Raw genomic sequence first — 26,989 nt, 5'->3', positions numbered from 1 at the left:
AAGTGAGAAAATGCGGAGAGAAAGGAAAGTGGTCAGCAAGACAAAATACTAGTTTAAACAAAGTCCAGGGCCTTTAGTTCCTCCTCAAGGGCTATAGATAATATTCTGAGCCATGTCCTTGGAGCTGTTTTGCAGATACTGAAGCCGCTACCAGGTGGAAGAAGTTAACTGCATGCTGCCCACAAGCACGCAGAGCCCAGACCAGCTGGAACCAGAAGGTTGATGATGTTGACTCTCGATGACCTCACCACCAAGCAATCAGAAGTATGTCCACGAGCTGATCACGCACCCCACAACCCTCCTCCCTTACCTGTCTTTAAAAAGCTTTTCCTGAAAGCCTTCCGGGAGTTTGGGCCTTTTAAGCACTAGCTGCCTGGACTCCTTGCTTGGCTCCTGCAATGAATGCTGCACTTTCCTTCACCACAACCTGGGGTCAGTAGATTGGCTTTACTGTGGGTGGGTGAGAGGACCTAAGTTTGGTTTGGTAACACAGGCAGTGATGTCTTTGCATCATGATCTGGAAGCAGCAAGGACTTTGGAAAGCTGAAAAGCACTATATAGCTGTGTACACCCTTATCTACCTGTAACTCAGATGTGACAGCCCCCCAAAATGTGGCTTGGGCTCAGGGCTGAGTGGAATGGTCTTTGTTGTGAAATCAGAGCATTTTAAAGCTCAGAGATTCACTTGCTGAACATTAGGCCTGTTGATATGAATAGTGATAACAGCAAAAAGGGCAGGAGGCAGAACTGGAAAGATTTTTAGGGAGTTTTCCCAACTTTATTTTTAAGGTAGGGAGCATGCTCTCTAGCTGGTATATCCTGCTTTCAGCAAATTCCATTTAAAGAAGGAAAAATCAGGATTTTTAACAGTTACATTAGATGGGTGATTCTTGCATTTTTTGAAAAAGATTCACTATTGCACATTTCCCTAGTGCATTACAATTTCATTATTTTTAAATTACAAAGCCCATCCATGTTCTTTGAAAAAAATGCAAGTGAAATGTTTTTAGTATTGATGTGTAAGCTTCCTTCAAATTAGAGATATAATTCTTGTACAACATTTGGTGCAGATGTGTTTCCAAACATACTAACATTTCAATGAATGACTCCAAAGAAGTTTAAAAAACAAAAAAAGAAAAAGAAAAAATGCAGGTGACACTAGGAAGCATATAATGTAAAAGGTGTAGGTCCTCCCTTTAAAACTTCCCTATTTTCACTCTCTGGGCACAAGTTCTTCTAACACTTTGGAGAACATCCTTCTGAAGACCTTTTGCTATGCTACATTTAGCTATACGGAGTTACGTGTTTTATTTACATATAATTCTGTTTAAAAATGGTCATCAGAGCATACATCTTGTTTTGCAACATGCTGTTTTCTCCCTTCCCGGTGCATTTTTTCATAGTAGTCTCTAGATTTTACTTACGGTTTTTAAAAAAACTAACCTTTTTATTTTAAAATGATTGTAGGGTCACATGCAGTCATAAGAAATAACAGAGAGAGATTCTGCCTATGCTTTTCCCCAAAGATAGCATCTTGAAACACTGTAGTACAATACCACAACTAGGATGATGATATTCATACGATCTGTCCATCTTCTTCCATTTCTCCAGTTTTACTTGTACTCTTTGTGTGTATTTCGTGCGTTTAGGTTTGTGTACCTACCACCAAAGTCAGGATACAAAACAGTTCCTCACCACTCTCTTATTGCATTTTAGATAATGGAATTTACCATCTTCAGGAACACCCACTTCTCAGGATGAGGCACATATGTAACTAAAGACCACTTTCAATCACTGGAGCAGAGTTGCCCAAGAGAAAATACAAAGTGAGCCACAAATGAAAGTCACCTATGTAATTTAAACATTTCTAGTAACCACATTTAAAAGGTAGAAAGAGGTAAATTTAATTTTAATAATGTTTCACAAAACCCAGTATATCAGAAGTAGTATTTCAACATGCAATCAATGTAAACATTATTAATGAAATATATTACATAATTTTTTTTTTTTTTTTTTGTAATAAGTCTTTGAAACTCCACAAGCCCACTTCTCCACCAGCTGCAGGTAGAGAGCATGTACTGAGCACCTGCCACGTTCTTGGCTCTAACTTAGGCACTGGGACAGAGACTCAGTTCCCTCCCTTGATGAGAACCGGGACTGGTGGAGACTACAGGTGCAGTTCTAACCCGGTGAGATGTGCACGTGGTAGAAGGCACATAGGTGCCCTAACACCCACGGGAGGATCCATGGGGCCTGCCCTCAAACTCAGTGCAGAGCCCGAGGACCCCCAGGAGGAGCCTCACGTGTCTGGGTGGAAGCGATGGCTTCAGTAAGATGGGAGCTCCAGGAGTGGCTCTTTGGAGAGCAGGCGGGGTGCAGTTTGGGGAGAACCAAAAAGACTCCCCCGGCCCCAGGGCAGATGGATGCTGGGCTCCGGAGGCAGGGGAGGGCGCTTGGCTGGCGGCTGAGGTTTCCCTGGTTATTGAGGATACTAGGACCATGGACAATTTTACCCAGGCCGGAGAGTGTGTGGGAGTTATAAGCAGGGGAGGGGGAAAGGTGGTGAGCGGACACTATCTGGGGCGTCAACATTAGGCGATGCCAAGGAGAGCCAGGGAAGACCCGAGGTTAGAGGAGCGTGGGGCCTGCGGGCCTGAGTGAGAGGGTCCTGGGGCTGGGCCCGTGGTGCCGGAGGCGGCCCAGCTGCCCAGGCCGTGCTGCTCGGAGGTCACAGTGGGTGATGGGCTGTGCCCTGGCTGCGCCCAGGGATGGCCCCGCCGGCGGGTAGGTGGCGGGCCACGCGGTGGCGCGGGTTCGGGCTCTTCAGGACCGAGTTCGAAGCCCCTTGTCAGTGTTGAGGTTCGGAGAGGGCGCAACCTCCCTTTCCCTAACCTCCCATTCCATCCCCACCTTTACGTAATTTCCTTTTAGCTTAAAATTTCACTTTGTTAAACATACACTCACATCACACACACACTCACATCACACACACCATTCACCCAGCTGCCGTAGGAGTTGCGAGGAACGTACGGCGCCCCGACATCCAGGAACCCCAGAGGCCAGGATTCCTGAGAGTCCGGAGCCCCAGGGGTCAGGAGCCTGGGGCTCTCACTTGGCCCGCCGGTAAGCCCCAACCTCCCGCGTTTCACCGGCTCCCGGCTTCCGCGCGGGCCTACAGGGCGGGGCGGGCGCGGGGGGCGGGGCTTCCGCGCGGGCCGGAGGCGGGGCGGGGCTTCCGCGTGCAGCCGCCCGAGCCCCTCCCCCATCGACCGCCCGCGCTCGATTGCTCTTGTCTGGCGGCGGCAGCATGGCGGCGGGGGCGGTTGAGGTGGCGGCTGCTGTTGTGGAGGTCGGCTCAGCCGGGCAGTTTGAGGAGCTGCTGCGCCTCAGAGCCAAGTGAGCGGGGCGGCGGGCGGCAGGGATGAGGGGAGGCGGCGGGGGCCGGCCGCGACGGCTGTCCGGCTCCCTCGCACCCGGCCCGGCCTGGGCGGAGCGGCCGGCGCGGCCCGGACCCCGAGGCCAGGTCCCCGCCCCGGAAGGGGAGCGGGGTCCACCGCAGACCCCCGGCCCTCCGGGCGCCCCGAGGCCCGGGTCCCGCCCTGCAGCCCGGCCCGGCCTCCCGGGGCGCGGCGACGCGGGGACTCAGCCGCGGGTCGGGGGTGGGCACGGAGACCCCGGCCCCCGCCCGGTTCGTCACGGGCGGGAGGCGGAGGAAGGCCTAGCTGGGTTGGCGGTCCTGCCTCCTTTCCGAGGGACGTTTAAGGGTGTTGGTGATGGGGCAGAGCGCACTGTGTGGCGCTGTCCGGGCCGAGGACGCGGGTCTCCTGTTTCCTGGATGGGCTCAGCCGCGGTCCGTTCTGGCTTGGCCCACGTGCCCCTCGCCCTTGGGACGGCGTCTGAAGGAGACCCACCGGGATGCAGAGGCCGGGCCTGGGGGAACACATGGAAACCCGGAGCTTGCGAGTCGGCGCCGGCGGGCGGGCACGGGGCCTCCGCAGCGGTCTCGCGGCTTCCGCTGGCCGAGCTCTCGGGGACTGGGCGGTGTCTCGGGGCATGGCCGGTGGGGGCGGCGGAGCGCCAGCCGATTGCCCGGGAGCCAGCCCCAGAGCCGCTGCGCACGTTTCTTAACCAGGTCTCAGGAGTGTCCTCTGCGGTGAGAGGGGTAGGACAGTGCCCACCCGGGGGTGTGGGAGCGGACACGCGTGCTGCCTGTCCTCGCGGCGCCTTCGCGCCCGGGCTCTTCTGCGTGCGGCGGCGCGGCTGCGCGGGCTCGCTGGCAGTGGAAGCGTATCGGCGCGAGTGCAGGAGCGGATCGCGGTTGGAAGCGGGTAGTGAGTACGCTGGCGTGCGGCTGAGCTGCGGAGTGCGGGTGCGATGGGAGAGTTCCCGTCTGGCTTCGCCGCCGTGCTGAAGTTAAAGGTGTTCACCAGAGCCGCTCTTGCGGCATTTCCGGTCTTGCTGGGAAACTGCCAGAAACGGGCGAGTGGGGCGGGGGGGGGGGGGCGCGAAGGGAATGACGTGGACTCATTGATGAAAGGTGATTCATCCAGCGCTCCCCCCATCTTACGGCGGCCCACTTATGGAGTGCCCCAGAGGCGGCGTCTTGAAAGGAGCAGGACTCGGTTGGACCTGCCCTTCGTAAGTGTTCACGATCACCTGGAGGACTATTTTGCTTTTTGTGTGTTTCACATTTTTGATTTTATGTATCGTTTTTTAAAGAAAAAAGTCATTAAGACATCACGGTTGAAAAAGTTTAAATGTTAATTCTTGCCATGGGCCCGTACTTGAAATGATCCGGAAACCAATATACCTTTTTCGTGGTGATGAGTTTAAATGGGCACATGGGAAGGAAGTGATGCCTGGCATGTGCGGAAGGAACAAATCTCTGCTATTTTTGGTGAAATTGGCAGCATTTCAGAACATTAAATAGTACTTGTTAATGTAGTTACTTAACGTCTACTTTACAAATCTTCATATCCCAGTATTAAAATTTCATGTGAATTGAAAATTTTTTTGCTTAAGTCAAATAATCAGATGTTTATATGTTACTGAGACCTCAGTTGGTCTATACAGTGGGGATATTAATACCCATTTACAGAGTAATTAAGGTTTTTACCCATTTGTAAAATATTTAACAGAGTCTAATATTATATGATCTTAATAGATGGTAGCTGGTGTTACCTGCAGAGGAATAACTATAAGAGAACACCTGTAATAACAGAGAAACAACCATTTATCAATCACTAATTATCTTACTGAAAAAGAACCAAGGTTCATTACATTGTTTAACATCACAGTAGTTAGGATTTGAATCTCGTCTTTCTCTAAAGGTTTTCCTTCAACAATGCACCCTGCATATTGGGCTGTCCATGAAGGTGGAGAGAATACTTACGTATAATCCAAGAGAGGGTGACAGCGTTTGTTTGTTTCAGGTTTATGTCCTTATGATGTTAGGCATCGTGTACCTAATTGGAAAGTGGAAGTTAAGCATCTAAATATGAGAATATTGTGGATAATGTAAAATAACAACGTTAATATCATTCTTTAATGTTTTCAAAGTGCGTGCATAGTTTTGTTTGATCTTCCCAACCTCCCAGGGTGTTACTGCTGCTTAACAGATGTGGAAGTTAAGTTACTCTTCCAAGCCACATTAGGAGTAATGGAAGTTAAGTTGTGTACGTGTACTTTTTTCTTTTCTTTTTTACTTACGTTGGCACATACTGTTACAAAGTTTGGTAACTTATTTTAATTTTTTAAAAATGTACTCATTGTGAGCATTTTCCCACGTCATTAAACATTCTTTGACACACGATTTTTAATGGCTTTATGATATTTTATTGTATGACCATTAAGAAAACTATCTTGTTGAACAATAGATTTTTACAGTTATTTGCTGTGTAAAATACCGGGAAAATATTCATATACGTACATTTTTGTCTCTTTAATGACTTCTGTAGGATAGATACTTGGAAGTGTGTAAGTATCTTGAAATTTCAGGAAGGTTCCAATTTAGTTTTTACTGGTAGGATATGAAAGTGCCATCTCACTTTATCCTTTTTTCATTGAATATTATGATTTTAAAAATCTTTTTTCAGTTTGGTAAAAAGTGGTATCTAACTTTTAAGAGATTGAGGTATTAACTTATATACTGTAGTAAAATGCACAGATCTTAATTGCTGGGTGTGATGAATTTTGGCATTTGTATTAACACAAGTATCCATCATTCAGGACAAGAATGTAGAGCCCCAGAATGCTCTTCAGGCTCTTTCCAGTAATCCCCCACCAGTGATCTGCCTTCTGTCACTGTAGATGAGTTGTGCCTCTTCTTTTACTTTATGTAAATGGAGTCGCAGAACTCCTGGTCTTTCATGTCTGGGTTGTTGTGCTCAGTGTGTTTTTGGGATTCATCCATGCTGCTGCGTATCTGTAGTTGGTTCCTTTTTTATTGCTGAGTGGTATTCTGTTGTGTTAATATACAGCAGTTTCTCCAGTTTGTGGACATTGGGTTACTTGCAGGTGTCGGCTGTTATGCGCCAGGCTGCTGTGAACATTCCTGTGCAGTCGTTTCGTGGGCCTGTCTTCCTTCCCGCCATCCCTTAGGCCCCAGAGGCCCCCTGCCACGCTGTGCAGAAGCTCTGAGAGAGGAGGCTGGAGTAGGCCGAGGCTCACGCGGGAGGCTTTGCAGGGCCAGGTAGCTCACTTCTGCCCTGCGTCCCACTGGCCACAGCTCAGTTCCAGGGCCCCAGCCCGGGACACAAGCGAGACTGAGAGGTGTAGTCTAGCTGCATGCCCGAGAGGAAGAGGCAGCAGGGATTGGTGAAATACTTCCTCCATAGTCTCTACCCACCTACCCACGTGTTGAAGCTCCTGCCTTCTGCTGCTGCACTTGGTACCCATGGAGTAGGGGCCCTGCCATGTGTCCTTTCCCACCTTAGGCGGCTCTGCCTTTAGAGCCTCCTGCTTTACTCTTGTGTGCCCCTGGGCAGCCCTCCCGTCTTCCTCGGTCCTGTCTGTGACCCCTGTCCTCCATTTTCCTTCGTTTCAGCACATGACCTTGCTTCCTACCTGGAAAACAGGACTTCCAGAAGCATCTTCCAGAGCTCTTCTTCGACTTGCCCCTCCCCCGACACCTACACATTTACTTGTAGCTTCACCCATTCTTGAATCCTTTGCTCTTGACCCGGAGGAGATTGTCCCTCTTCTCAAGGCGAATTCTTCTCTGCTCTCAGTTTCCCTCTCCTGCCACCTTTGAGACCTTGAATCCTTAGCTGTCTCTCGTGTCTTCAGCCTCTCCCTCCCCATTTGCACTCTGTTCCCTCACAAGATAAACGATGAAAATTCTCTTGTATTGAAAAAAGCCCATTCCTTGATCCTGTCTTCATCCTTGCTGTCTCTCTGTTTACAGCCCAGTCTCTTACAGAGTAGGTTTCTAGCCGTCTCTGCTCCTCATCCTCAGTCCAGTGGTCTACACGCTGCTTCTGTCGTCCACTGGACTTAACTCTCACTGTTGCTGGTTGCCCTTCCTGCTGCATTTGATAATTGTCTCTCCTTCCTTCTTGACTTCTGGGAGACCCTAGAACCTTGCTGTGTGCCTTTTAGGTCCCTTCTCTGGTCTACCACCAGGGCTCCTTTACCGCCATCTGTCCTAACTTAGTGTTGATGAGCCCCAGAGGCTCTGCCCTCGGCCTCCTCTTTATCCTCCTGCATGGGTGAGCATGCTGCCGGCGCTGTTTCTTGATTCCCAGATCTGCAGATCAGGCATGGACTTCTTTCCTGAGCTCCAGACTATCACAGCCCACTAGACTTCCCTTCCTCTCAGGTTGGCAGCTTCTGTACTGTGATTCGTGGCTAGTGCTATCACTAGCCATCAGTCACTAAGCCAGGAACTTGCAGGTACTGAAATTTAGACTGTGCTCCAGTGCCACCAAATCCTGCCCCCAGCTCTCTGAAGTCCCCAGTGCCTCCCTCGGCTTCCGGCCCCCAACACTGCATGGTAGGCTCCTCCTCCTCTCAATACTTAGCTCACATGAGCCAAGTATTCTATTCCTTTCCTTGCCCAAGGTTAGTTGTCCTTTGTTTCCTTCCTCCGTGTAACATATTTTTCAATGTATTTTCTTCCTGGGTTTTCAGATTTTTTTGTAGTCAAGGGGGATTATATTTGAATTTGGAATTCTGTAAAACTGAAGGGTTTTTCAGTTGGGTATGAGGATAGAATTAAATATATCTTTGCCAAGATAATTTTATATGAAAATAGTTGATAGATACATACTGAGATTCTTGAGAATTTCATTGACAATTTATTAATCGCTATTCTGTCTGTTCATACTGTCAATTTTTAGAAAATCTTCTGTAGCATAATAAAAGTATGTGAAAAACAGCTCCCTTTTTTTCCCTTTGTTTTCTGCTTACATACCTTCATTTGCAACATTTTTTTTTTTTTTTTGCGCTAGGCGAGCCTCTCACTGTTGTGGCCTCTCCCATTGCGGAGCACAGGCTCCGGACGCGCAGGCTCAGCGGCCATGGCTCACGGGCCCAGCCGCTCCGCGGCATGTGGGATCTTCCCAGACCGGGGCACGAACCCGCGTCCCCTGCATCGGCAGGCGGACTCTCAACCACTGTGCCACCAGGGAAGCCCTGCAACATTTTATTTCTATTCCTATGGTCACTTCATCACAGTACCATGTCTAAAAAGTAAATACTACCATGAGTAGTAGTAACGCATATGCAGTCATTTTTCACAAACGTTGTGCCTTGACTACAGAAACCTAGTTTCCATCTTTCTTTCCTAAGGGTCTCAAAATAGAGTTAATTTACGTGGCTAGTAGTTGAGGTGGATGAATATTCAGAACCACTTCATGTGAGCTAAGTATTGACTCAAGAAATATCATTAACTTGGAAATTCATCCAAAAGATTCTCAAGACCTTGCAAGTTGTTATATTTCTGTCTGTGTTTAATATAACAAGATTCTAGCAGTACAAAAACAATTCAGGCGGTCCTTGTACAGGTTTCTTTGCTAATGGAATTTGATCGGCATCAGTATTTGCTTATTTCTAAAGCTACTGTATTTTTAAAAACTGCATTTTATGGATTTACAGGTCCCTCCTTGTAGTCCATTTCTGGGCACCATGGGCTCCACAGTGTGGTCAGATGAACGACGTCATGGCAGAGCTAGCCAGAGAACACCCCCAGGTTTCATTTGTGAAGGTACTGTATTTTCAGTGTCATGTCTTTTAAGAATTTAATTCTGATTTATGGGTTAGACTACATTTTATTAACATATAAGGGAGGACTGGTGTGGGATTCCTCATGTTCATAGCTGGTGTTGGGATCACAGTAGATTATTCTTAAACATCTTAAAATGTTTTTGCATTTTTCAAGTACCAAGTGGTGTAAAACTCACCACACTTTCCCTGACACATGCTTGGTTGGGAGGACAGGATGGCAGTCGGGGGAGTGTCTACGTGGGCAAAAAGCAGATGAGATCATTCATTTTGGGGAATTGTGGTTGTAGTATAGTAAAGATAGTAAGAAGACTTACTTCATTGAAAAGCTAGGTGTGACATGGAAAGTGATTCAAGAAAGAGTGTGTGAAGGCCGCTGTAGGGACCGGGGCAGTAGGAAGAGGTTGCTGTCGGGACCGGGGAGGTGCAGACCTGCAGGAGAAACTGAGTTCTTCTGACCTGCCAGGAAGCAGAGGAAAAGGAAGCCAGTCTCTCCCTTGCTGCCTTTGTTTTTTTACCCTGTTGTGCATGCTCTGCATTCCTGGTATCTTTCTTGGGTAGAGGCAGTACTAGGAAAGTGAGAGTTGTGACTGGATTAGCTCACTAGGTTTAAGCACATTTAACGTTATCAATCAGGACTTAGTACTCATTTAAGCAGCAGGGCCCAAATAAGAGCTGAATATCTTAGAAATGAAATTTTGGGAAGGGAGAAAGCTGAATCCTTAGTATTTAAAAAAGCAGACAGGAAACCAAAGCTTTATTTTTATTTTTTAAAAATAAATTTATTTATTTATTTTTGGCTGCATTGGGTCTTTGCTGCTACGTGCAGGCTTTCCTCTCGTTGTGGTGAGCAGGGGCTACTCTTCATTGCGGTGTGTAGGCTTCTCGTTGCGGTGGCTTCTCTTGTTGCGGAGCACGGGCTCTAGGCGTGTGGGCTTCGGTAGTTGTGGCACGCGGGGCTCGGTAGTTGTGGCACACGGGGCTCAGTAGTTGTGGCTTGTGGGCTCTAGAGCGTAGGCTCAGTAGTTGTGGCGCGTGGGCTTAGTTGCTCCGCGGCATGTGGGATCTTCCCGGACCAGGGCTCGAACCAGTGTCCCCTGGATTGGCAGGCGGATTCTTAATCACTGTGCCACCAGGGAAGCCCAAAGCCTTATTTTTTAAAACCAGGGTTTGTGAGTTCAGAGGATATGTTGGCAAGTATACCTGTATATGGGGTTAAAAGTGACATCAACTGTATTGCTTGTATGCCGCTTTTTATGTAAACTGAAGACCCAGAATTCCGACATACTAATCCATTTGTATAGTGAGTGATACAATTTTCAGACAGTTTCTATATAAATAAGTGTGCTTTGAATAGGTATTGCACTTAGATGGTTCAGAAATCAAAACAGTATACAAAGATGTACTTTGAGAAGGTCCGCCCCACTCCTTCCCCTGTCAGCCCTGTTGTCCCATCCCGTAAGTAGCTGCTTGTATTAATTTTGCATGAATCCTTCCAGTGTTTCTTTATGCAGATAGAGCAAGTATGAATGTAACGGTTAGCTTTTTAAAATTTAAGGACTTATTTAAAATTCCAGTGAAATGTGTAATGAAACCTTAGAATGTAACCCTAAAATGTTCAATATAAATAATGGAAGGGAACATTAAAACTGCATGTTTGGTCAGTGATAAAAGATAATGATTACAAGTGAAATGAATGATTAAACATTCAATCATAAGATTAATCAAGATGATGGTAATTGTTGTAAGTCTGCTTTTATGTGTATAATGTTACTGGTTTAAGTAGCACATTGTTCTTAGCTGCCATTTGAATGATTTATTTAAAGTGACTATAGAATTACTTCTCACATTGGTACCAAACTTGGCAGTGAGACTTTAAGTTGTTCAAGTGCTTAAGTGTCTCAGCACGCCAAGGGTTGGGAAGCCCTTATCTGTTGGGGATACCTGAACCCAACTGCACCTGCCATTCACGGAGAGGGTGACAGGGCTAGGTGGGTAGTTTGCCCAGGTCGTTACTTTCTGCAAATTCATTCTGTGGCATAGTTTTTCTTGCTTAGACATCCTCAAAGGTAAAGATCATGTGCGTGGAATTTGGAAGGTAGGTACTTTTAAAGGCCGCAGTACTGAACAGTAGTCAGCCCAGGAGAGGTAAAATATTTGAGAGCTCTCTTGGCATTTCCCAGTAAGAGAGGCATGTGGTTCATTTCAAAACAGCTTTCTCAGTGAGAGCTTTGTGAAACTTCTAGGGTATAGAATTGATGTTCTACCACCCTCTGTTTCTTTTGATTTCTTGGTCTTTTTTTTTTTTTTTAAATGACAGCCATCATTCAGCATTTTTGACTTTGACGTATAAGAGGTTAGTTCATTCTATGACTTAGATTTACAGAATCATTATATAGATGGTTTTAATCACAGTTTGTGATCATCAACAATTCCTTATTTTGTAGAAGATGGTAAAATAATACCGGAGAAAAGCTAGCATACATTTTTGGTCCCAGTAGTTTGTGCTCATTGGAATAGGTTGCTGAAAGGCAAGATTTTCACATGTATTGCATCTGAATCCCTTCACTTCCTGGACTGATGATATGGTAATAAAGTACTTGTGCTCCTTCCTGGTGCCATGTTTAGGCCGTGTGCTGGTTGCACTCACCTGCATCGGCTGCCATGTCCAGTCAGGTCCTGGGGCTGTGTCCCACCCTGATGTTCTCACACCTTCAGGGGCATGGAGGAGATCCATGAGTTATTTCTGTTGCTGGAAGTCTCACAGAAACCTTCGTTTGTTCAGAATAAAATTAACCAGCTAATTAAAATATCAAGTGCCTTTGCTTTTCAAATTATGTAAAGTCAGTTTGTTAGCATTTAAAATGGGAATACATGTTTATCGTTAAATCAAATTGTTTGGTAGATAGACTATTTCAGGATAGTTTCTGGTAGGGGGTGAGAAGGAGGAAGAATAGTATTGGGTCATGAAATTGGGTACCACTAGTCATATTCATGGTCCAAGTCAAATCCATCTTTTTTTTTTTTTTTTTTTTTTGTGGTACGTGGGCCTCTCACTGTTGTGGCCTCTCCCGTTGCGGAGCACAGGCTCCGGACGCGCAGGCTTAGCGGCCATGGCTCACGGGCCAAGCCGCTCCGCAGCCTGTGGGATTTCCCAGACCAGGGCACGAACCCGTGTCCCCTGCATCAGCAGGCGGACTCTCAACCACTGCGCCACCAGGGAAGCCCTCAAATCCATCTTTTAATAGGAGTGGCAATTTATTTTAAAAATTTTGTAGTTGATTTTACTATTTTATTTTTTAAGTAAAGATTTTGTGTATTTAAGGTGTACAGCATGATGATTTAAATCAAATCCATTTTGTGTGAAGTCTTTCTTGTGTACCTCCGTGGCTTTTTTTTTTCCCCCCTCTTTCCTGTCTCTCCGAACTTAGTCTGTGCCATTGTTTGGACTGTTAGTCGGGGAATATCTTATCTGCTCTGTCGTTTTATTCCCGTTTTGTTGGCTTCTTGACTAGATGGTGGGATACTTGAGGTAGGGACCTTTACCTTACCATGTTTTTTTTTGTTATTGTTGTTTGTTCATTTTTGTTTTTGTTTTAAATTGCTTTCCTTTGTGCAGGTGGGAGCAGAGACTACTGATCAGTTTATTCGGCATCTTAGAGAGCATGTGTAGGATTCCATTTTTTAGGAACTCTAAGATGTCTCTCAGATAATTCTAGTAGAATTGTTACATCTTAAAAATAACCTAGTTTTAATCGATGCTGTCTTGGTAATAAAATAATACCACAATTAACATAGTTTATTAGCTGTTACTGGGCTAAGTTTGGTAAAGTGTTAAAAAAAGTTATCAAAAATGTTAATTTAAATACTATTTTGAAATTTATATTTGACTATCTGACAAATAAAGAATTTGATTTTGAAAATTTTTCCTTTTGTATCTTGTCACAGGGCAGAAAGAAGCCCTGTAGGAGGTATGACAGAATGTCCCGGAATGTCAGGTGGTTTTGTTTGTTTGCCTGTTTTATTGAAATATAGCTGATTTATACTGGAATGTCGAGTTTCATCATTCTGGCCTTAACCTTGGAGGCTCATTGCCACCACTGGCAAGTAGTCATTCCCATTTTGGCTTAGGAATAGTGACCACTGTTAGTTCAATATTCTGTTCAAAATTTATTTCTTGAACACTTAATTATATGCCACACAGTATGCTAGTTGCTGGGAATGTGGAACAGTAAAGGTACAGACAGTAAATGGGTAACACATAGTACCAAGGTAATTTCAGGTGGTAGTAAGTTCAGCAAAAGAAATGGATAGGCAGGTTATGAAAGGTGGGGACTTGGGTGGGTGGGGTGCTTTATTTAGGTTGGGCTGAAAAGGTGTATCTAATAAGTGAGAGTTAAAAAAATGAGAAGGTGGCAGTCATTGGAAGAGCTGGGAGAGAGCTTTTAGGTAGAGGCTTAGCAAGTGCAGACTTCAGAGGATCAGCAGTTGGCCAGTGGGGCTGGAGGATAGTGAAGGAGGAGAGGCTCTGACATGAAGTTGAGAGGTAGGCAAGGACCGAGTGGCCTTGTGGGCAGTGGTCAAGTTTTGGTTTTATTCCAACTACAGTGGAAGTGACATAGTCTGATTCCTAAGTCGATTACTGTGGCTGCCATGTGGAGAATGGTTTGAAGGGGGTAAGGGTGCAGCCTAGAAGCAGGTATACTAGTTAGGAGGCTATTTCACTGGGCCAGGTGAGAGATGCCTTGGACACTAGTGGGGAGAATGTTGAAGTAATGTCGTGGTCTGAGTCGGCTTGTATTTTGGAGGGGGCCACCCAGGAGACCTGTTGATGGATTGGATGTCAGGAGTGAAGGAAATAAAATTCGTCAAGGTTGTCTCCTTTTTGATTCGAGCAAGTAGATGGCTTAAATGAGATAGGGATGCCCTGGGGAGGAACAGGTTTAGTGGGAGATATCCAGTAGGGATCTGAGTGCAGATGTCGAGTGTGTGGCTTGGAGGCGAGAGGAGCGGTCTGGCCTGGAGAGAACTTGGGTGGCAGTACCATATTGGTGCTCCTTAGAGCAGGGGGTTGTATGAGACCGCTCTAGAAAAATGAGTGTAGGTGAGAGAAGCGGACTCAGAACCAAGTCCTGGGATGTGCAGCCATGTAGTGGTTGGCCAGAGGTGAAGGAAGAAGCCAGGGATTCAGTCTGAGAGTTGGAGGAAAAGAAACCACAGAAAGCCAAGGGAAGGGTATCAGAGAAAGTGGGTGTGGTCATCCTTACTGAATGATACTGAAAGGTCAGTAAAGTGAAGAAAAAAGGCATAACCATTGGATCTGGTGAAGTGGCAGCAGGGCCGCGGAGAGTGGAGTGAGGCTGGAGCCAGACTGCCTTGCTCCACCGCCCAACGGTGGTGTGCTCTTGACGGTGTTACCTAGCCTCTTGAAGTTCCAGTTTCTTCCTTAAGACGGTACCTACTGTGACGGTTAAGTGAACTCAGTGCCTGAACGTACTTAGAACGGTGTTAGCCATTATCATCACGATGGTCAGTGGTGACCCTGGTAAATTGAAGGAGATGATGCAGAATTCCCTTCCTCTGGACTCATCTTGCTTTAGTAACACCTCCCTGCCCTCCTCCCCCTTCTCCACAGACACAAAGCACGCTGCGTGGGGAGGGGCCACGTTTGAGATTCACGGTATAGGAAGCACGTGGTTCCCCCAAAGGCCTTCCGGCTGGGAATCCATTCTGGAAGTATTCGTGTCTGTTTTGTCCTGAAGTCATGTATAAGTCCTATCTTTGAAATTTGACTATTTCTTGTTTGATTGCTGTAGTAGAAAAGTTAACCTAGTATAGTGAAAAAAGCACAGGCTTTGTAGTCAAACAAACATGGGTTTGTTTCTCAGTCCTGCTGCTTATTAACTGTGTCTGGAGTGACCTTTTTACCTGGCTCCCTGTGAAGCTGAGATGATTACATGCCCCATACTTCCCAGGCTGTGACAGGTCTAGGTGCTCTCATGTAAAGGCATGTCGTGGTTTATGGCACAGAGCAGGCCTCCAAGGAAGGTATTAGCTCTTATTGGCCATCTTTGGTCTCTTCGGAATGCAGAAGAAAATTAAAATTAAAAATTTTCAGTATTTATACATTTATCTTCTGCTTCCATTGTTATTAACGGTTATGTTGTCTTACATCCAACGGAAGTATTTCTAAAGAGTTTTAGTGTTGTGAAGGTTTCGGACTTCAGGTGCCCTTGATATTCTGGGGAACGGCTTTGCCTTTAATGGTGCTCCTGGCCCAGGCTCAGGAGGATTTGCCTGTCACCGTTGCCTGTGTCTTATTAAGATCTCGTCTTCTGGGAGCTCATTTAAGGGAGGCACGTGTAGCGATCCTCCTGGCTTCAGCAGGAATTTCAAGAGCATCATTTGCTTCCCGAAAGAGTTGTCAGTAAGGGACCCTACTGGAAACCAGCGGGAATGTGAGAAGAGATCAAGTTTCAAAAGCATATAGGAATTTGATTGTATGAGTCAGGATGCTGCTTGTTTTGTTCTGGTTTAAAACTCTATTATCTGGTTTCTACTTAGTGTTACCTGGTTTTTGATTTGTATTACTTTTCTGTTAGAATCCAGGAGTGCCAGCGATGGGGATCTTCACTGAGCCTGGCCCAGTCAGTGCCCAGTGTGTGGTGGGCACTCACCAGATGTTAGCCGAAAGACAGACAGTGATGCGCTGCCTTTGTCATCACCTTTGTGCTCTTCTTTGGTCTGAGTGTGGAACTGTATGAAGGAATATGGCACAGAAGTTTCTTATATCTTAGAAAGAGTCTCTTCTAAATAGCTGTCTCCAAGTGCTTTACTTTCTCTTTGTTCTTTTTTCAGTTTTATTGTACGTTTGACATCGACTTTAGAATGTATATAATTTTTCACAATGGAGAATGAAAATAATTTAAAATATTGTTTCAAAAGGGCGTTGTAAAGAAACGAGAATTAAGGTGATAAGAGAGCACCCAAGGGTGCATGGGCTGGAGACACACGCCAAAGACAGACGGCTGCTTCCCGCTTTGTCACTGCCGCCCGTTTGATGGGCTAGGGCTCCAGACAAAAATAGTGTCTCCAGCCCGGTGGGGATCTTTCACTCCTGAAAGAATGCAGTGTATATAGTTTAAACTCTTTAGCAGTAGAATTTATCAATAAATTTTATTTCCTACAGGTGTAGTGTGAATTTAGATTTTTATTGGTTTTCAGAGTTTATATTACATTGACAGTCCCCTGAGGGAAAGATACAATGTATCTCAGTCTTTCTCAAAGTATACAGTTTAGAAAGTCCAAGTAAAAAGCTTGAGGTAATTGTGTTTTAATTGTTTAGAAAGGGCGTTACTAAATACTGTTTAAGCTTATGTATCAGATACCACATCAGATCTTGTTGAAGGGCTTCAAGGAAATTGTCGAATACAATGTGGTCATCTTATTTAAAATGCATTTAAATGTATGAATAGACCCAGAAGCAAGTAACCTAGCAAGGTATCTGCTTTGGGTCCAACAGCCTTGCAGGAGTTAAAAGTAAAATTTATCAGACATCAATAGTTTATTGAAGAAATACTCCTTTTTGCTTCATAATTTGCAGAAGGCTGCAACTGTCAGTCATGATGTACTGCCTCTTGAAATTAGTCAATAGAGCAAACAGCAAGAATTGCTGTGGGCAGAAAATAAGCACTGTAATCATGACATAACTGGGGTCAGTGATTTATGGATTTCAATATAGTCGTAGCTGCATATGATTGAAAATTTACTAGGTCACTAGTGCACCAAAAATTTTATTCACAGCCTCCAGGCATCTTTTGAAATGTGCAACAAAATAAAAACCTCTGAACCTGTTTTGATACTGCAGACTCAGTGGATGACATGCCAGCCCAGTGGGTCTCATTTAAATGTAAATGTGTCATAAACTTTTGTAGCATACTCTTTAAAAACATCAACTACTTGAAGGGATAATGCATGTGAAACTGATTTACATATTGAAGTAGTAAAAAAGGATCTTTTTATAATCACGCTTAAATTCTTTTATTTTAAAGTTGGAAGCTGAAGCTGTTCCTGAAGTATCTGAAAAATATGAAATTAGTTCTGTTCCCACCTTTCTGTTTTTCAAGGTAAGGATAAGATGGCAGAAGAGGTCGTCTGTCTGCAGTGGGCCACGGGCTGTCTGTGCTGGTTCCTTTGCCCTCTCCCCTGCTCCCTAAACATTAGGCATTTGCTTGCTCCTGGCTTTGCCCTTCTTGTAGTCTCATCGTTTACTTGGCCTTAGGGGTCCTGGAAAAGGGGCATGGACTGTGGAGGTCCAGCCACCGGGATTGGAGAAAAATTCTAGATACATGGTTGTAAACCCAGAATGTTCCCTGAGTTGGGTCAGAAGTTGGTTGTTTGGGGCATGTGCCTGGACGTAATGAAACATCTGGCTGGTTCTGGTTTGATTAATGACTCCTTTAGGGAGTGGGTGCAAATCAGTGCTTCAGGGTACCTCTGGGTGTTAGCATGGTCCCCCAGGTACCTCATTTATACTTAAGAGTAGATTTGATCCCAGCGAGGGTGGGGAAATCCTTTCTGACCTGGTTTGAGAGGTAGTGCCGTTTTCCTAGTATGTTCCTAAAAAGAAAGAAGAAAATTATTTATTTCTAAAATTGAGATGCATAGCAGGTAATCTGTAATCAGAGTTTAAAAAACTTTTCCAGTGGTAATGTTGACCTCTTTAAAAACTGGCTAGAGCTATGGATTTGTGCTCGTTGTAATCTTAGAGCCTGAAATATAGAGATGACGAAGAAATGCACACATACTCTAAATGACTTTTTTAACTTCAGAATTCTCAGAAAATGGACCGATTAGATGGTGCCCATGCCCCAGAGTTGACTAAAAAGGTTCAACGACATGCGTCTAGCGGCTCCTTCCCACCCAGTGGTAATGAGCACCCGAAGGAAGACCTCAGCCTTCGCCTGAAGAAGTTAACTCACGCTGCCCGCTGCATGTTGTTCATGAAGGGAACTCCTCAGGAGCCGCGCTGCGGTAAGGGGCCGCTCGGAGGATACTCACCGGGAGGGGCGCAGCTGAGGCGGTGCGCTCTGTGCAGGCTGCGCCATATATCTGAGACTTGTGTCCAGACACCCTTAGGAGAGCGGGACACGCTATAACTCCCAGGAGAGTCTGTAATTAGGTGTGAGAACTCGTTTGCAGTGTAGACTCGGAGAATGTTGGCACCAAAAGGCATCTTGGAAATCATCTGATTCAAAATCTTTGTTGTCTACTACCCAAGTCCCAGTGAAGGTGACTTGCTCGGGTCGCTGGGTAGCAGAGTTGGGATTAGGTTCCGGCTGCCAGACTGCTGTCTCCATTAATGGGCTTTTGGGCTGTTCAGTTAATTTTGCTCTTAACACTTACCTCTCTTTCTTGGCAGCCTCCTTTTATTCACATAGTCCAGATTCAGCAGTTTGAAAATGTACAGAATTGCAGTAGTGTTCCTGTGTCTACCCGGTGTACTTCTGTTTTCTCTCAACGTCTCATGACTGTATTATTCACCATTGATGTCAATTCCAATTTGTAGCTGCTCATAATTTAAAGATTCCCACTTCTGTGGCTTATAGTCACTCTTATTGTCTTACCACAGGTATGCTTGGAATTTTGTCCTTGAGTAAGTCTCAGAGTTATTTGGCCCCTCTGGTATTGGGGTTACGTTGTTTTCTTTTTACTGTGCCTTGTACAACATTATTATGCTGCATAATGGAGCATTTAATGCCTTTTGGTGATGCATGTTTGTTTCAACTGCACAGGAGGGATTTATTAAGACAGGTGGCAGGAAAGTTGAGTGTGTTATTGATGTGATTACTGCATGGCCAGTGTGACTTTATAATATAGCCAAGCTTCCAATATAAAGTTAATTGTAAATTCTTCCCTGTATAGTTAGCAAATTACATATTAAAGTATGAAACAGTCCAGTTTTAAACGTAAAGTTTCATGATGAATTCTGTCTTAGGAAGATAAAGAAATGGTTCCTTTTTCTCTCAGTTATGCTTGAAAATTTTCCTTGCCAGTATTTCCATGTCAGATGCCTGCTGTTTGTGTATTGAAAGGCTAACTTAGTCTATACTAGAGTTAACCAAAGATAGCAACAGATAGTCTCTGTGTTTTGGATGTTGGTTTTTAATGGATGTTGCAGCTGGTTCAATTTCTCCCATCAGGCATGAAAATCACTTCTGGTACTTTATGTGGTGACCTAATAACAGGGACTTAAATCAGTCCACTGGATTTTATTTAATGCCTTCATTGAAGCCTGAAGTGCTGTAGAACTGGTTGTAAGATGTGGAGGAACCGGTGGGACAGGTTATACACAGGAAACCTACAGTAAAACCAGTAGAGTATTATTTCCTTTGGGAATGAACAGTAGTGTTCTCTTAATCGTTTCTGAATAATAACCTAATGAAATTGGCAGGTGGTAAAAACTGAAGCTTAGGGAAGGTATTCTGAGGCAGCAGAGGGGAAGGTGGTAGATATACTGGAAAGCCTAGCAGACTAGATGTCACGACAGGTGAGCTGCAGTCCTAACTGCCCCTATGCCTGCCACCTGCCTTGATAACTTGAGGTACAAATCAGTTACCTTCCGTGTGACTTCACTTCTTCTTTGGGTGTTGGGGGTTGGAGCCAGTCTTGGAGAGCCTTTTCAATTCAGATGTGATATGATTATTCAAATAAATTAGAATTATACTTAGAAATAATCATTTTTCTGCTTACCTTTTCATTAGACTGGATTTATGATGTATTTCTAGCCATTTTTATATTAACCGTATGAGTGACATTTGGAAGACTGTACAAATAACGAGGTAGAATAAAAAGAAACTTTGAAACATTTCAGAGCAATAGGAAAAAACGCTGTATTATAGACATTTAGATAAATACTTGGGGAATTAAAAAAATATTTTGATACCTATTATAAACAGAGTTTCATTCCATACAAGTACTTATTTTATTGTTTATAATTTTTATAACTACACTTTAATAGGCTTTTCTGTTTCCCAGTATTTTGGTTTCTGTTACATCATGTCTTTCTATCGCATATAGGAAATAGATTATTTTAGAGTTTTGGTATTCTTTGAAAAAACATCTACTTAAGGATTAATTGGGAGTCTTTTATTGTGACTGTGCCCTGCTGCTTCCTTCACTGATGCTGCTCTGATTCTGTTTGTCCTTTTCTGTGTGCACTGCTACACAAACTGCCTTTATCTTCAAACTGTTCTTTTACAGGAATGTACACGACTTTCACCCTCTTCCTTTCTGAGCCTGTTTAGTGGACAATTGTTTTTGCTTTTCTGGTGGTATGTTAGAGATGAGGCGTAGGCAGAGCCTCCTTTATAAAAGAATGGCCATCAGTGCTTACGAGCTCAAGTGGCTGGTATTTCCATATTTTGCACAGCATTCACTTTGAAAGCACTACCGTCAGTAACACGCATTACTCCCTTTGGACGCCCGTTGTGGAGTAGAGCTACACTTGATTTTTCATTAGTGGGCCCCCACCTTGCTTTCAGTTAATCAGAAAAACATGAATGAATAACATTTAAATTTTGCATCAAGGAGACCTTGAAAGCCGTTTCGGGGTCTGCCCTGGAATCTACTTGGACTCAGCCCAGCCCCTGCACATTGCACATCTCTGTCTTCTCGACCTTCACTTTTGGGCTCTACCTAGAGAATGGTATGGTGTATTAGGAGCCTGACATGTTGATAGGGTCTCAGTCGTCAAAGAATTAGATTATCCTTATTCTGTGCTGCTCAGGAGGACAGGAAAGAGAGGGCTCTCATGTTTTAGGATGATTTTCAAGAAGAGCTGACATGTACATCTTTTTAAACAGAATGATAAATCCTTCAACATGCAGGTTAATCACGTTATTTGGGAATTCTTGTATCTATTTCTACTAACAAAGCTTTTAGCAAAGCAAAAGGTATTTGAACCACAGTGCAAAAATTTCTCTTGCAGTGAGAGTCATCTAACTGTTTTACTTTTTAAATCAGACACAAAAACATTGCAGGTTCCACAGTGTTCTTTAGGGTCTCGTTGTTGTTACGTAGTGGGACAGTTAGGCTCCTTATTCATGTCTTCTGTCATGAGCAGAAATGATTGTGGGTAGAAATGGTGGTTCTGGGACAGTTAAACGTGGTTTTTCTACTTTTAAATATTTTTATTGCATGCATGCATTTTTCCTAAAAAAAAGTGGGTATAAACATTTTGTTATTAGAATAAAGCCTTCTCACTATTTTATCCTTAAGCCTCTTTTATCCAGTCTGCCTCTTTAACCCTTAAAAATGCAACTCTACCAATCAATCTTTCTAGTCTGCATGTAATTGCCTAAAGCAAAAATAAAGCTTTTTCTCAGCCAGTTACAGTAGAAGTGAGTTAATATATTGGCAACAGAATAACTACCAGCAATCAGCCGTTAGCTGTTTACTAATGAACTCCCAGATGAATGAAAAATTTCAGAATCAGTGTTTTACTTCGGGCTGTACATGAACTTAACACTTCAGTTGTAGGAAAAGCAACTTATGTGCTATACAAATAAATACTGGTACTTCATCTCAATGAACGGCAGATCTAAAAATGTCTGGAGCCAGTAATAGATCCGTGTTTTAATAGTAAAAGTGCTTTTTGCATGACATCAGGTAAAGCCTCTTCATACAGTTAATTTTATACTGAATTTCATGGTTTGATTTTATTTAAAAATAATTGCAGATGCTGTTAAATCTTCCAGGAATTTTGAATCTGAAGGTTATTTTCCAGCGGATTACGACTGTTTGAAAACAAGAATGATGGAATGTGAAAGAGTAGAGTACAGAGTATTGAAAAACAATGGGGAAGAATGAGCTTATAGAAAGAAAAATACTCTCTTTTCAGACAAGACTAATAGGTTTATAAAAGACTGATATTCACACTCTTATTCTTCAGTACTAATGTCATAATAAGAAAATGATGTCAAAAAAGTACAGAACAAAAAAAAGTATAATCAAATCATGGAACATAAGATTGTCACTACAGTGAGGTAAAAAAAAAAATCACATTACATACTTTGGGGAATATAAATAGTTTTAGAAAAGAAACTGTCAAGTTATGACACCAGATGAGAAAGGATACCAGCAGTCTACTGACAGTTCATGTATAACAACAGAGAAGATAGCTCTGAAATCCAATGTGCTATATCCATTCTAGACTAAAAGAGAACACACTGCTTCTTGATTTTTAATTTATTCTGTTTAGGGATGATGAAAATTGAGAACTATTGAAATGGGTACGCAGGAAGTAGTAAAAGGGCAGTAGAAAGCAAACAGAATTGGGTTTCCAAGTATGGTCAAGTACTAGTTAAAAATAACAATTGTAGAGTTTTTTCCTCCACCTAGTGTTGATTCTCATAGATTCACAGAACAGCAGAGCTGGGAGGGACTGTCTGGGCATCCATGTCAGTCCCCTGATTGATGGGAAAGTGCAGGGGGGCAGAGGTGGCTGTCCAGGCCTGAACTGTGCCTCCCCTTGGTGAATGGAGCTGGTGCTGGGGCTTGAGGTCTCTGCTTTTTGGCCAGTACTGTTTTTCCTACAACAAAAATACCTAATATTGAAGAGGAACTTCGATAAATAAACATACTTTGTTTTTTTTTGTTTGTTTAAACTCATGATACTTTAAAAAGGTAAGCCATACCTGAGCATGTGATGTGGTTCAACGTCAGAGAAGGGGTTCTTGGACTTTGCTTCCTCATTACATACTACTCAGCCATGCTAATTAAATCATTGGTAAAATAGAGGCAGGCATCTATGTTCAGTAGATAACATGTAATCTGAATTAATTTAAAATTGTGTGTATTTGAGAGAGAAGTTAAGTTCTTGATTTTCTTTTTCTGTATGCAGGTTTCAGCAAGCAGATGGTGGAAATTCTTAACAAACATAATATTCAGTTTAGCAGCTTCGATGTCTTCTCAGATGAAGAAGTTCGTCAGGGCCTCAAAACCTATTCCAATTGGCCCACCTATCCCCAGCTCTATGTTTCTGGAGAGCTCATAGGAGGACTTGATATAATTAAGGTTAGACTTGAGAAGACTAGACCTTATAAAGAATTTTCATATTTAAGCATGCTTTTATAAGTGCTGTATTAAATCTAAAGATAAATTTCTTAAGGTTCTACCTTTATGAATATGAATCTGAAATACAGAGTATTTCTGATGAGGTGATTCATTAATATTTTATATTATGGCATGACCAAGGAGATTTATGTTATAATAAATGTTTCTTAAACTTACATGTATGTTTATTTTAGGAGCTAGAAGCATCTAAAGAACTAGATACAATTTGCCCCAAAGCCCCCAAGTTAGAGGAAAGGTAAGCGTTTTAAAAGTTTCAGTCTGCTATTATTTTAAAAACATTTTTAAATTTTCAGTTTTTGCATTACTCTTTCTATGTAGAAATCAGAGATTTGCTTTTGTATGCCAAAGTCATAATTGTGTCATTTGCAAACTAGTCATGCAGACTTGGGAAGGTCTGATTTGGATGGAGAAAATTTTGTACCGATTTAATGATTATGTGGAGGATAGTCTTTGTTTGATAGAAATGTCATTGTCACCATGGAACGACCAAATTTTAGTTCTCTCCATTTCGGAGCTGGGATCCAGTTGTCTTGGCGTTCAGGTTTTAGTAGCGGTTCCAGCTCACAGCCTAAAGCTGGCTTACTTGTGTTTTCTTCTGTTGCTGTCACTATCCTGGTAGAACGCTGTGAAAAGTGGTTGAGTGTGGAAAGCAGATGCTGTGCATGGAGTTCGTGTGTAAACACTTGGGGGATTTCTCACTGCCTTTCGAAGAACTGTGGTAATTTAAAAATTTGAGGAGATTTTAGAGCTGTAAAATCTCTCTTAGTTTTATGAAGGATCTCAATCTGCTTTCAGAGACTTTATCTTATAGAAAGTTTGGGCTTTGGCCAGTAGGAAGACTTAAAGTTAGGATTTTAAATGTAATAAATATTAATTAATGTAGAGGATTAAAAAGCAATTTATTTTGAAATACAGCAGCATATCAGCCATTCCTAGTAGGGGCTTGACTTTGTAAGGTAAAACTTCCTGTTGTAATTTTCTTATCATTTAACATTTTGAGATTTTCCAAAAGTGTTTAATAATAAACACCTCATTTATCTGTTTCTGATTGATGAAGTAGTCCTCATAGTTTGCATATATGTCGAGCTGACCTTTAAGTGCCACATTTTCTCACATGATTGGCGCCTTTACTGCCTTGTGGGTAGAAAGTGCTGCCCCTGGTTCCTTTGATGCTCTGGTGTCTCCAGTTGGGTTTCTGCTGTGCGGCCTGGCGGCCATGGAGGCTGTGTGGCCTCAGAAGACTGCTGTGCTTTTTCTAATTTCTTTTTACAGATACACTTGTATTTGCTTTCCGTTTATTTTCCTCTGTGTTGAATACACTTTTGCTGTTGTTTTTGTCCCTGTCTTCATCAGACCTTCTCTCTCTTTTCCTCATGTGCTGCATTTGTGTCTCCTGTGGTTTCAGACACCAGAAGATAACTGGCTAGAATTGCATAGAAAGTAATATCCAGTATATTTTGAGTAAAAATTTAAAGGGCTCCTGGAAAGCAGAGTGCAGGAGCCTGAGTTCCTGGGCTTGGCCATGTCTCTGTGGGTGGGACAGAGGGACCTGTTTGGTTCCCTGGATCCCGGTAGTTGGGTCTCCAGGTGCGTGATTGCGGTCTTTCTGAGAATTAGCTGATTGTACCACATGAACATGTATGTGACGTAGCTTTGTGCATGATTGGTGTGTCTCGTTTGTGATACCTTTTTTCTCTGAGGAGATTTGGAGCCATGAATGATCCAGAGCACGTGGAAGGAGGAGAACACGGTGCTGTGACCACCATTGTCCACTGGGGCCTAGAGGCCCTTCAGCAGCCCGTTGTCCTGCTGCGGGCTGTTGCTGAGAGTCGTTACTGGGCTCTAGGCTGCATGTAGATGGTTAGCATTCCTGACAGCAGTTAGATCATGAGGTTTGAAAGATGGTATAAAGTACCAAACATAAAGTCAAGACGAGAGCATTTGATTTTAGCAGCTGGTGTTGGTTGGTGCTCCAAGATTTAGCGCTTCTCCCTCCAGGTGGGACCTTGTGGGCGTGAAGAGTGTAGAGCCATGCGGGCCTCATGATGGGAAAGGGACACACACGTGTAGTTCTGGAAATTCTGGGTGGGCTCAGTGTGTAGCTCCCTTACTGAACAATTCCTTATTGAGTTGGTTATTATGTTTTTAGTTCTGTGAGTTGATGGGCTTAACTTGCAACTTGAAGGCACACTCATTGCCTTAAAAAGCCATATTGTGTTTTACAGTGGCTCAGGGAGACAGTGAAATAAAGGAAAATGTCAGTGCATTTGCTTGTTTAATGCCACTCAAAGCTGTGGACCCTCATCCTGCTCTCCCTCAAAGATGTTCGCTGCTCATGAAGCAGAGTGACAGTGCTGTTTAGTAATTTAGCTGAGCCGTTTTATATCCATTTTCTCTCTTCAGGCTCAAAGTACTGACAAATAAAGCTTCTGTGATGCTCTTTATGAAAGGAAACAAACAGGTAAAGAACTCCAAAATGGTTTTATTTTAAATTTCTTTTGATGTTATCTGCAGCAAGGGGACACTTAAATCTTTTTTTCCTGGCTTTAGCTAATGAAGCTGTAGTGGTAGCAGGAAGTTATCCAGGCCTCAGTTGGTGCTTATGGAGATCAAACAAAGTGATCTACATTTTGCTTGACTTTATCATCAAATCTCAGTGGGGTGCATTTCTTCCTGCTGCCAAACTTTGTGAGCTAACGTGGTCAGCACTGTTAACACTGGACTGGTTCTGTTAGCTGCTGTCGACTCCTGGAGTGTGCAGTTTGGTTCTCTACTTCCCGCGTTATACCTTTTTTTTTTCTTCTTGGTGGTTATTTAAAGCAGATTTTTATCCTTTTTTTCCTGGAAGCCCAGGAAGTATGCATAAATTCTGGGAACAGAATCATTAGTGCAGTTAAGGTGTTTATGTGGTGCCAGGTCTTTCCCAAAGGATTGGGAGTTGGAATCCTGGGGCGTGAAAAAAACTGTAAGATTTTCCCATAACCTCAGAAAAGTTTGGTGCTCTATAGTGTAAAGATTTAAAAAGTGGGAGTAGAAGTCCAGTTGGGAGTAGGAAAACAATGACCCTAATCATTGCAGAAAGGTGGAGTTGAGGCCGTCTGAGTGAAATAGAGAAGGGGCAAGAGAAGCCTCAGGGTTTAACTCAGGACCTTTCTGACCACAAAGGTTATAATGTTAGAGCACGGGTCATCTCCAGTGGCTACAAACCGAGGTAAGTCTAGGGGCTGTGCGTCTCGGACGACGTCTGGATGGGTCAGTCCTGAAGGTGCAGGTCTTATTCCTCTGACGGCTCTTGATGTGAAGAGGCCCTGGGAGGTGGCTGCCTTCTGCAGGTGCTGTCCCCCTTGACAGAGCATGAGATACAACCATGCTAGTGGGCTGTGCGGGAAATGCAGTTCATCCTAAAATTGGTTTTTTTCTAAATTTAGGAAGCTAAGTGTGGCTTCAGCAGACAGATTCTGGAAATACTAAATAGTACTGGGTAAGTAAATCTTGTTTTCAAATGGTATGTTTTAAGAAATGCTAACTTTTCAGTTCTGCCACTGATGCTTTTCAGTTGTTATATCTGTTCATATATTTTTATCTATTTATTTTTGCTCTGACGTTTTGCGAATGCTTTAGCTTAGACCAC

At 43.6% G+C, this 26,989-nt stretch overlaps 1 protein-coding gene across 8 annotated transcripts in view; it reads left to right on the top strand.

Annotated features, from left to right (window-relative positions):
• The first annotated feature begins 3,251 nt into the window (after positions 1-3,251).
• Positions 3,252-26,989, top strand: part of GLRX3 (glutaredoxin 3) — a 31,269-nt gene continuing 7,531 nt past the window's right edge. Inside the window, exons 1-9 of one of the 8 annotated variants that reach the window (XM_073793796.1) lie at positions 4,226-4,331; positions 4,538-4,638; positions 9,097-9,205; positions 17,274-17,348; positions 18,054-18,255; positions 23,126-23,298; positions 23,532-23,593; positions 25,762-25,819; positions 26,787-26,839. In XM_073793796.1, the coding sequence (XP_073649897.1) occupies positions 4,580-4,638; positions 9,097-9,205; positions 17,274-17,348; positions 18,054-18,255; positions 23,126-23,298; positions 23,532-23,593; positions 25,762-25,819; positions 26,787-26,839 (791 nt within the window). In that variant the 5' untranslated portion in view covers positions 4,226-4,331; positions 4,538-4,579. The other 7 variants (XM_073793795.1, XM_019940267.3, XM_073793797.1 and 4 more) reach the window with 7 other exon arrangements.

This window comes from Tursiops truncatus, chromosome 16, assembly GCF_011762595.2.
Source record: "Tursiops truncatus isolate mTurTru1 chromosome 16, mTurTru1.mat.Y, whole genome shotgun sequence".
Classification (NCBI taxonomy): Eukaryota; Metazoa; Chordata; class Mammalia; order Artiodactyla; family Delphinidae; genus Tursiops; species Tursiops truncatus.
Note: the sequence above shows the minus strand (reverse complement) of the source record. Positions and strands in the feature narration are given on the sequence as shown.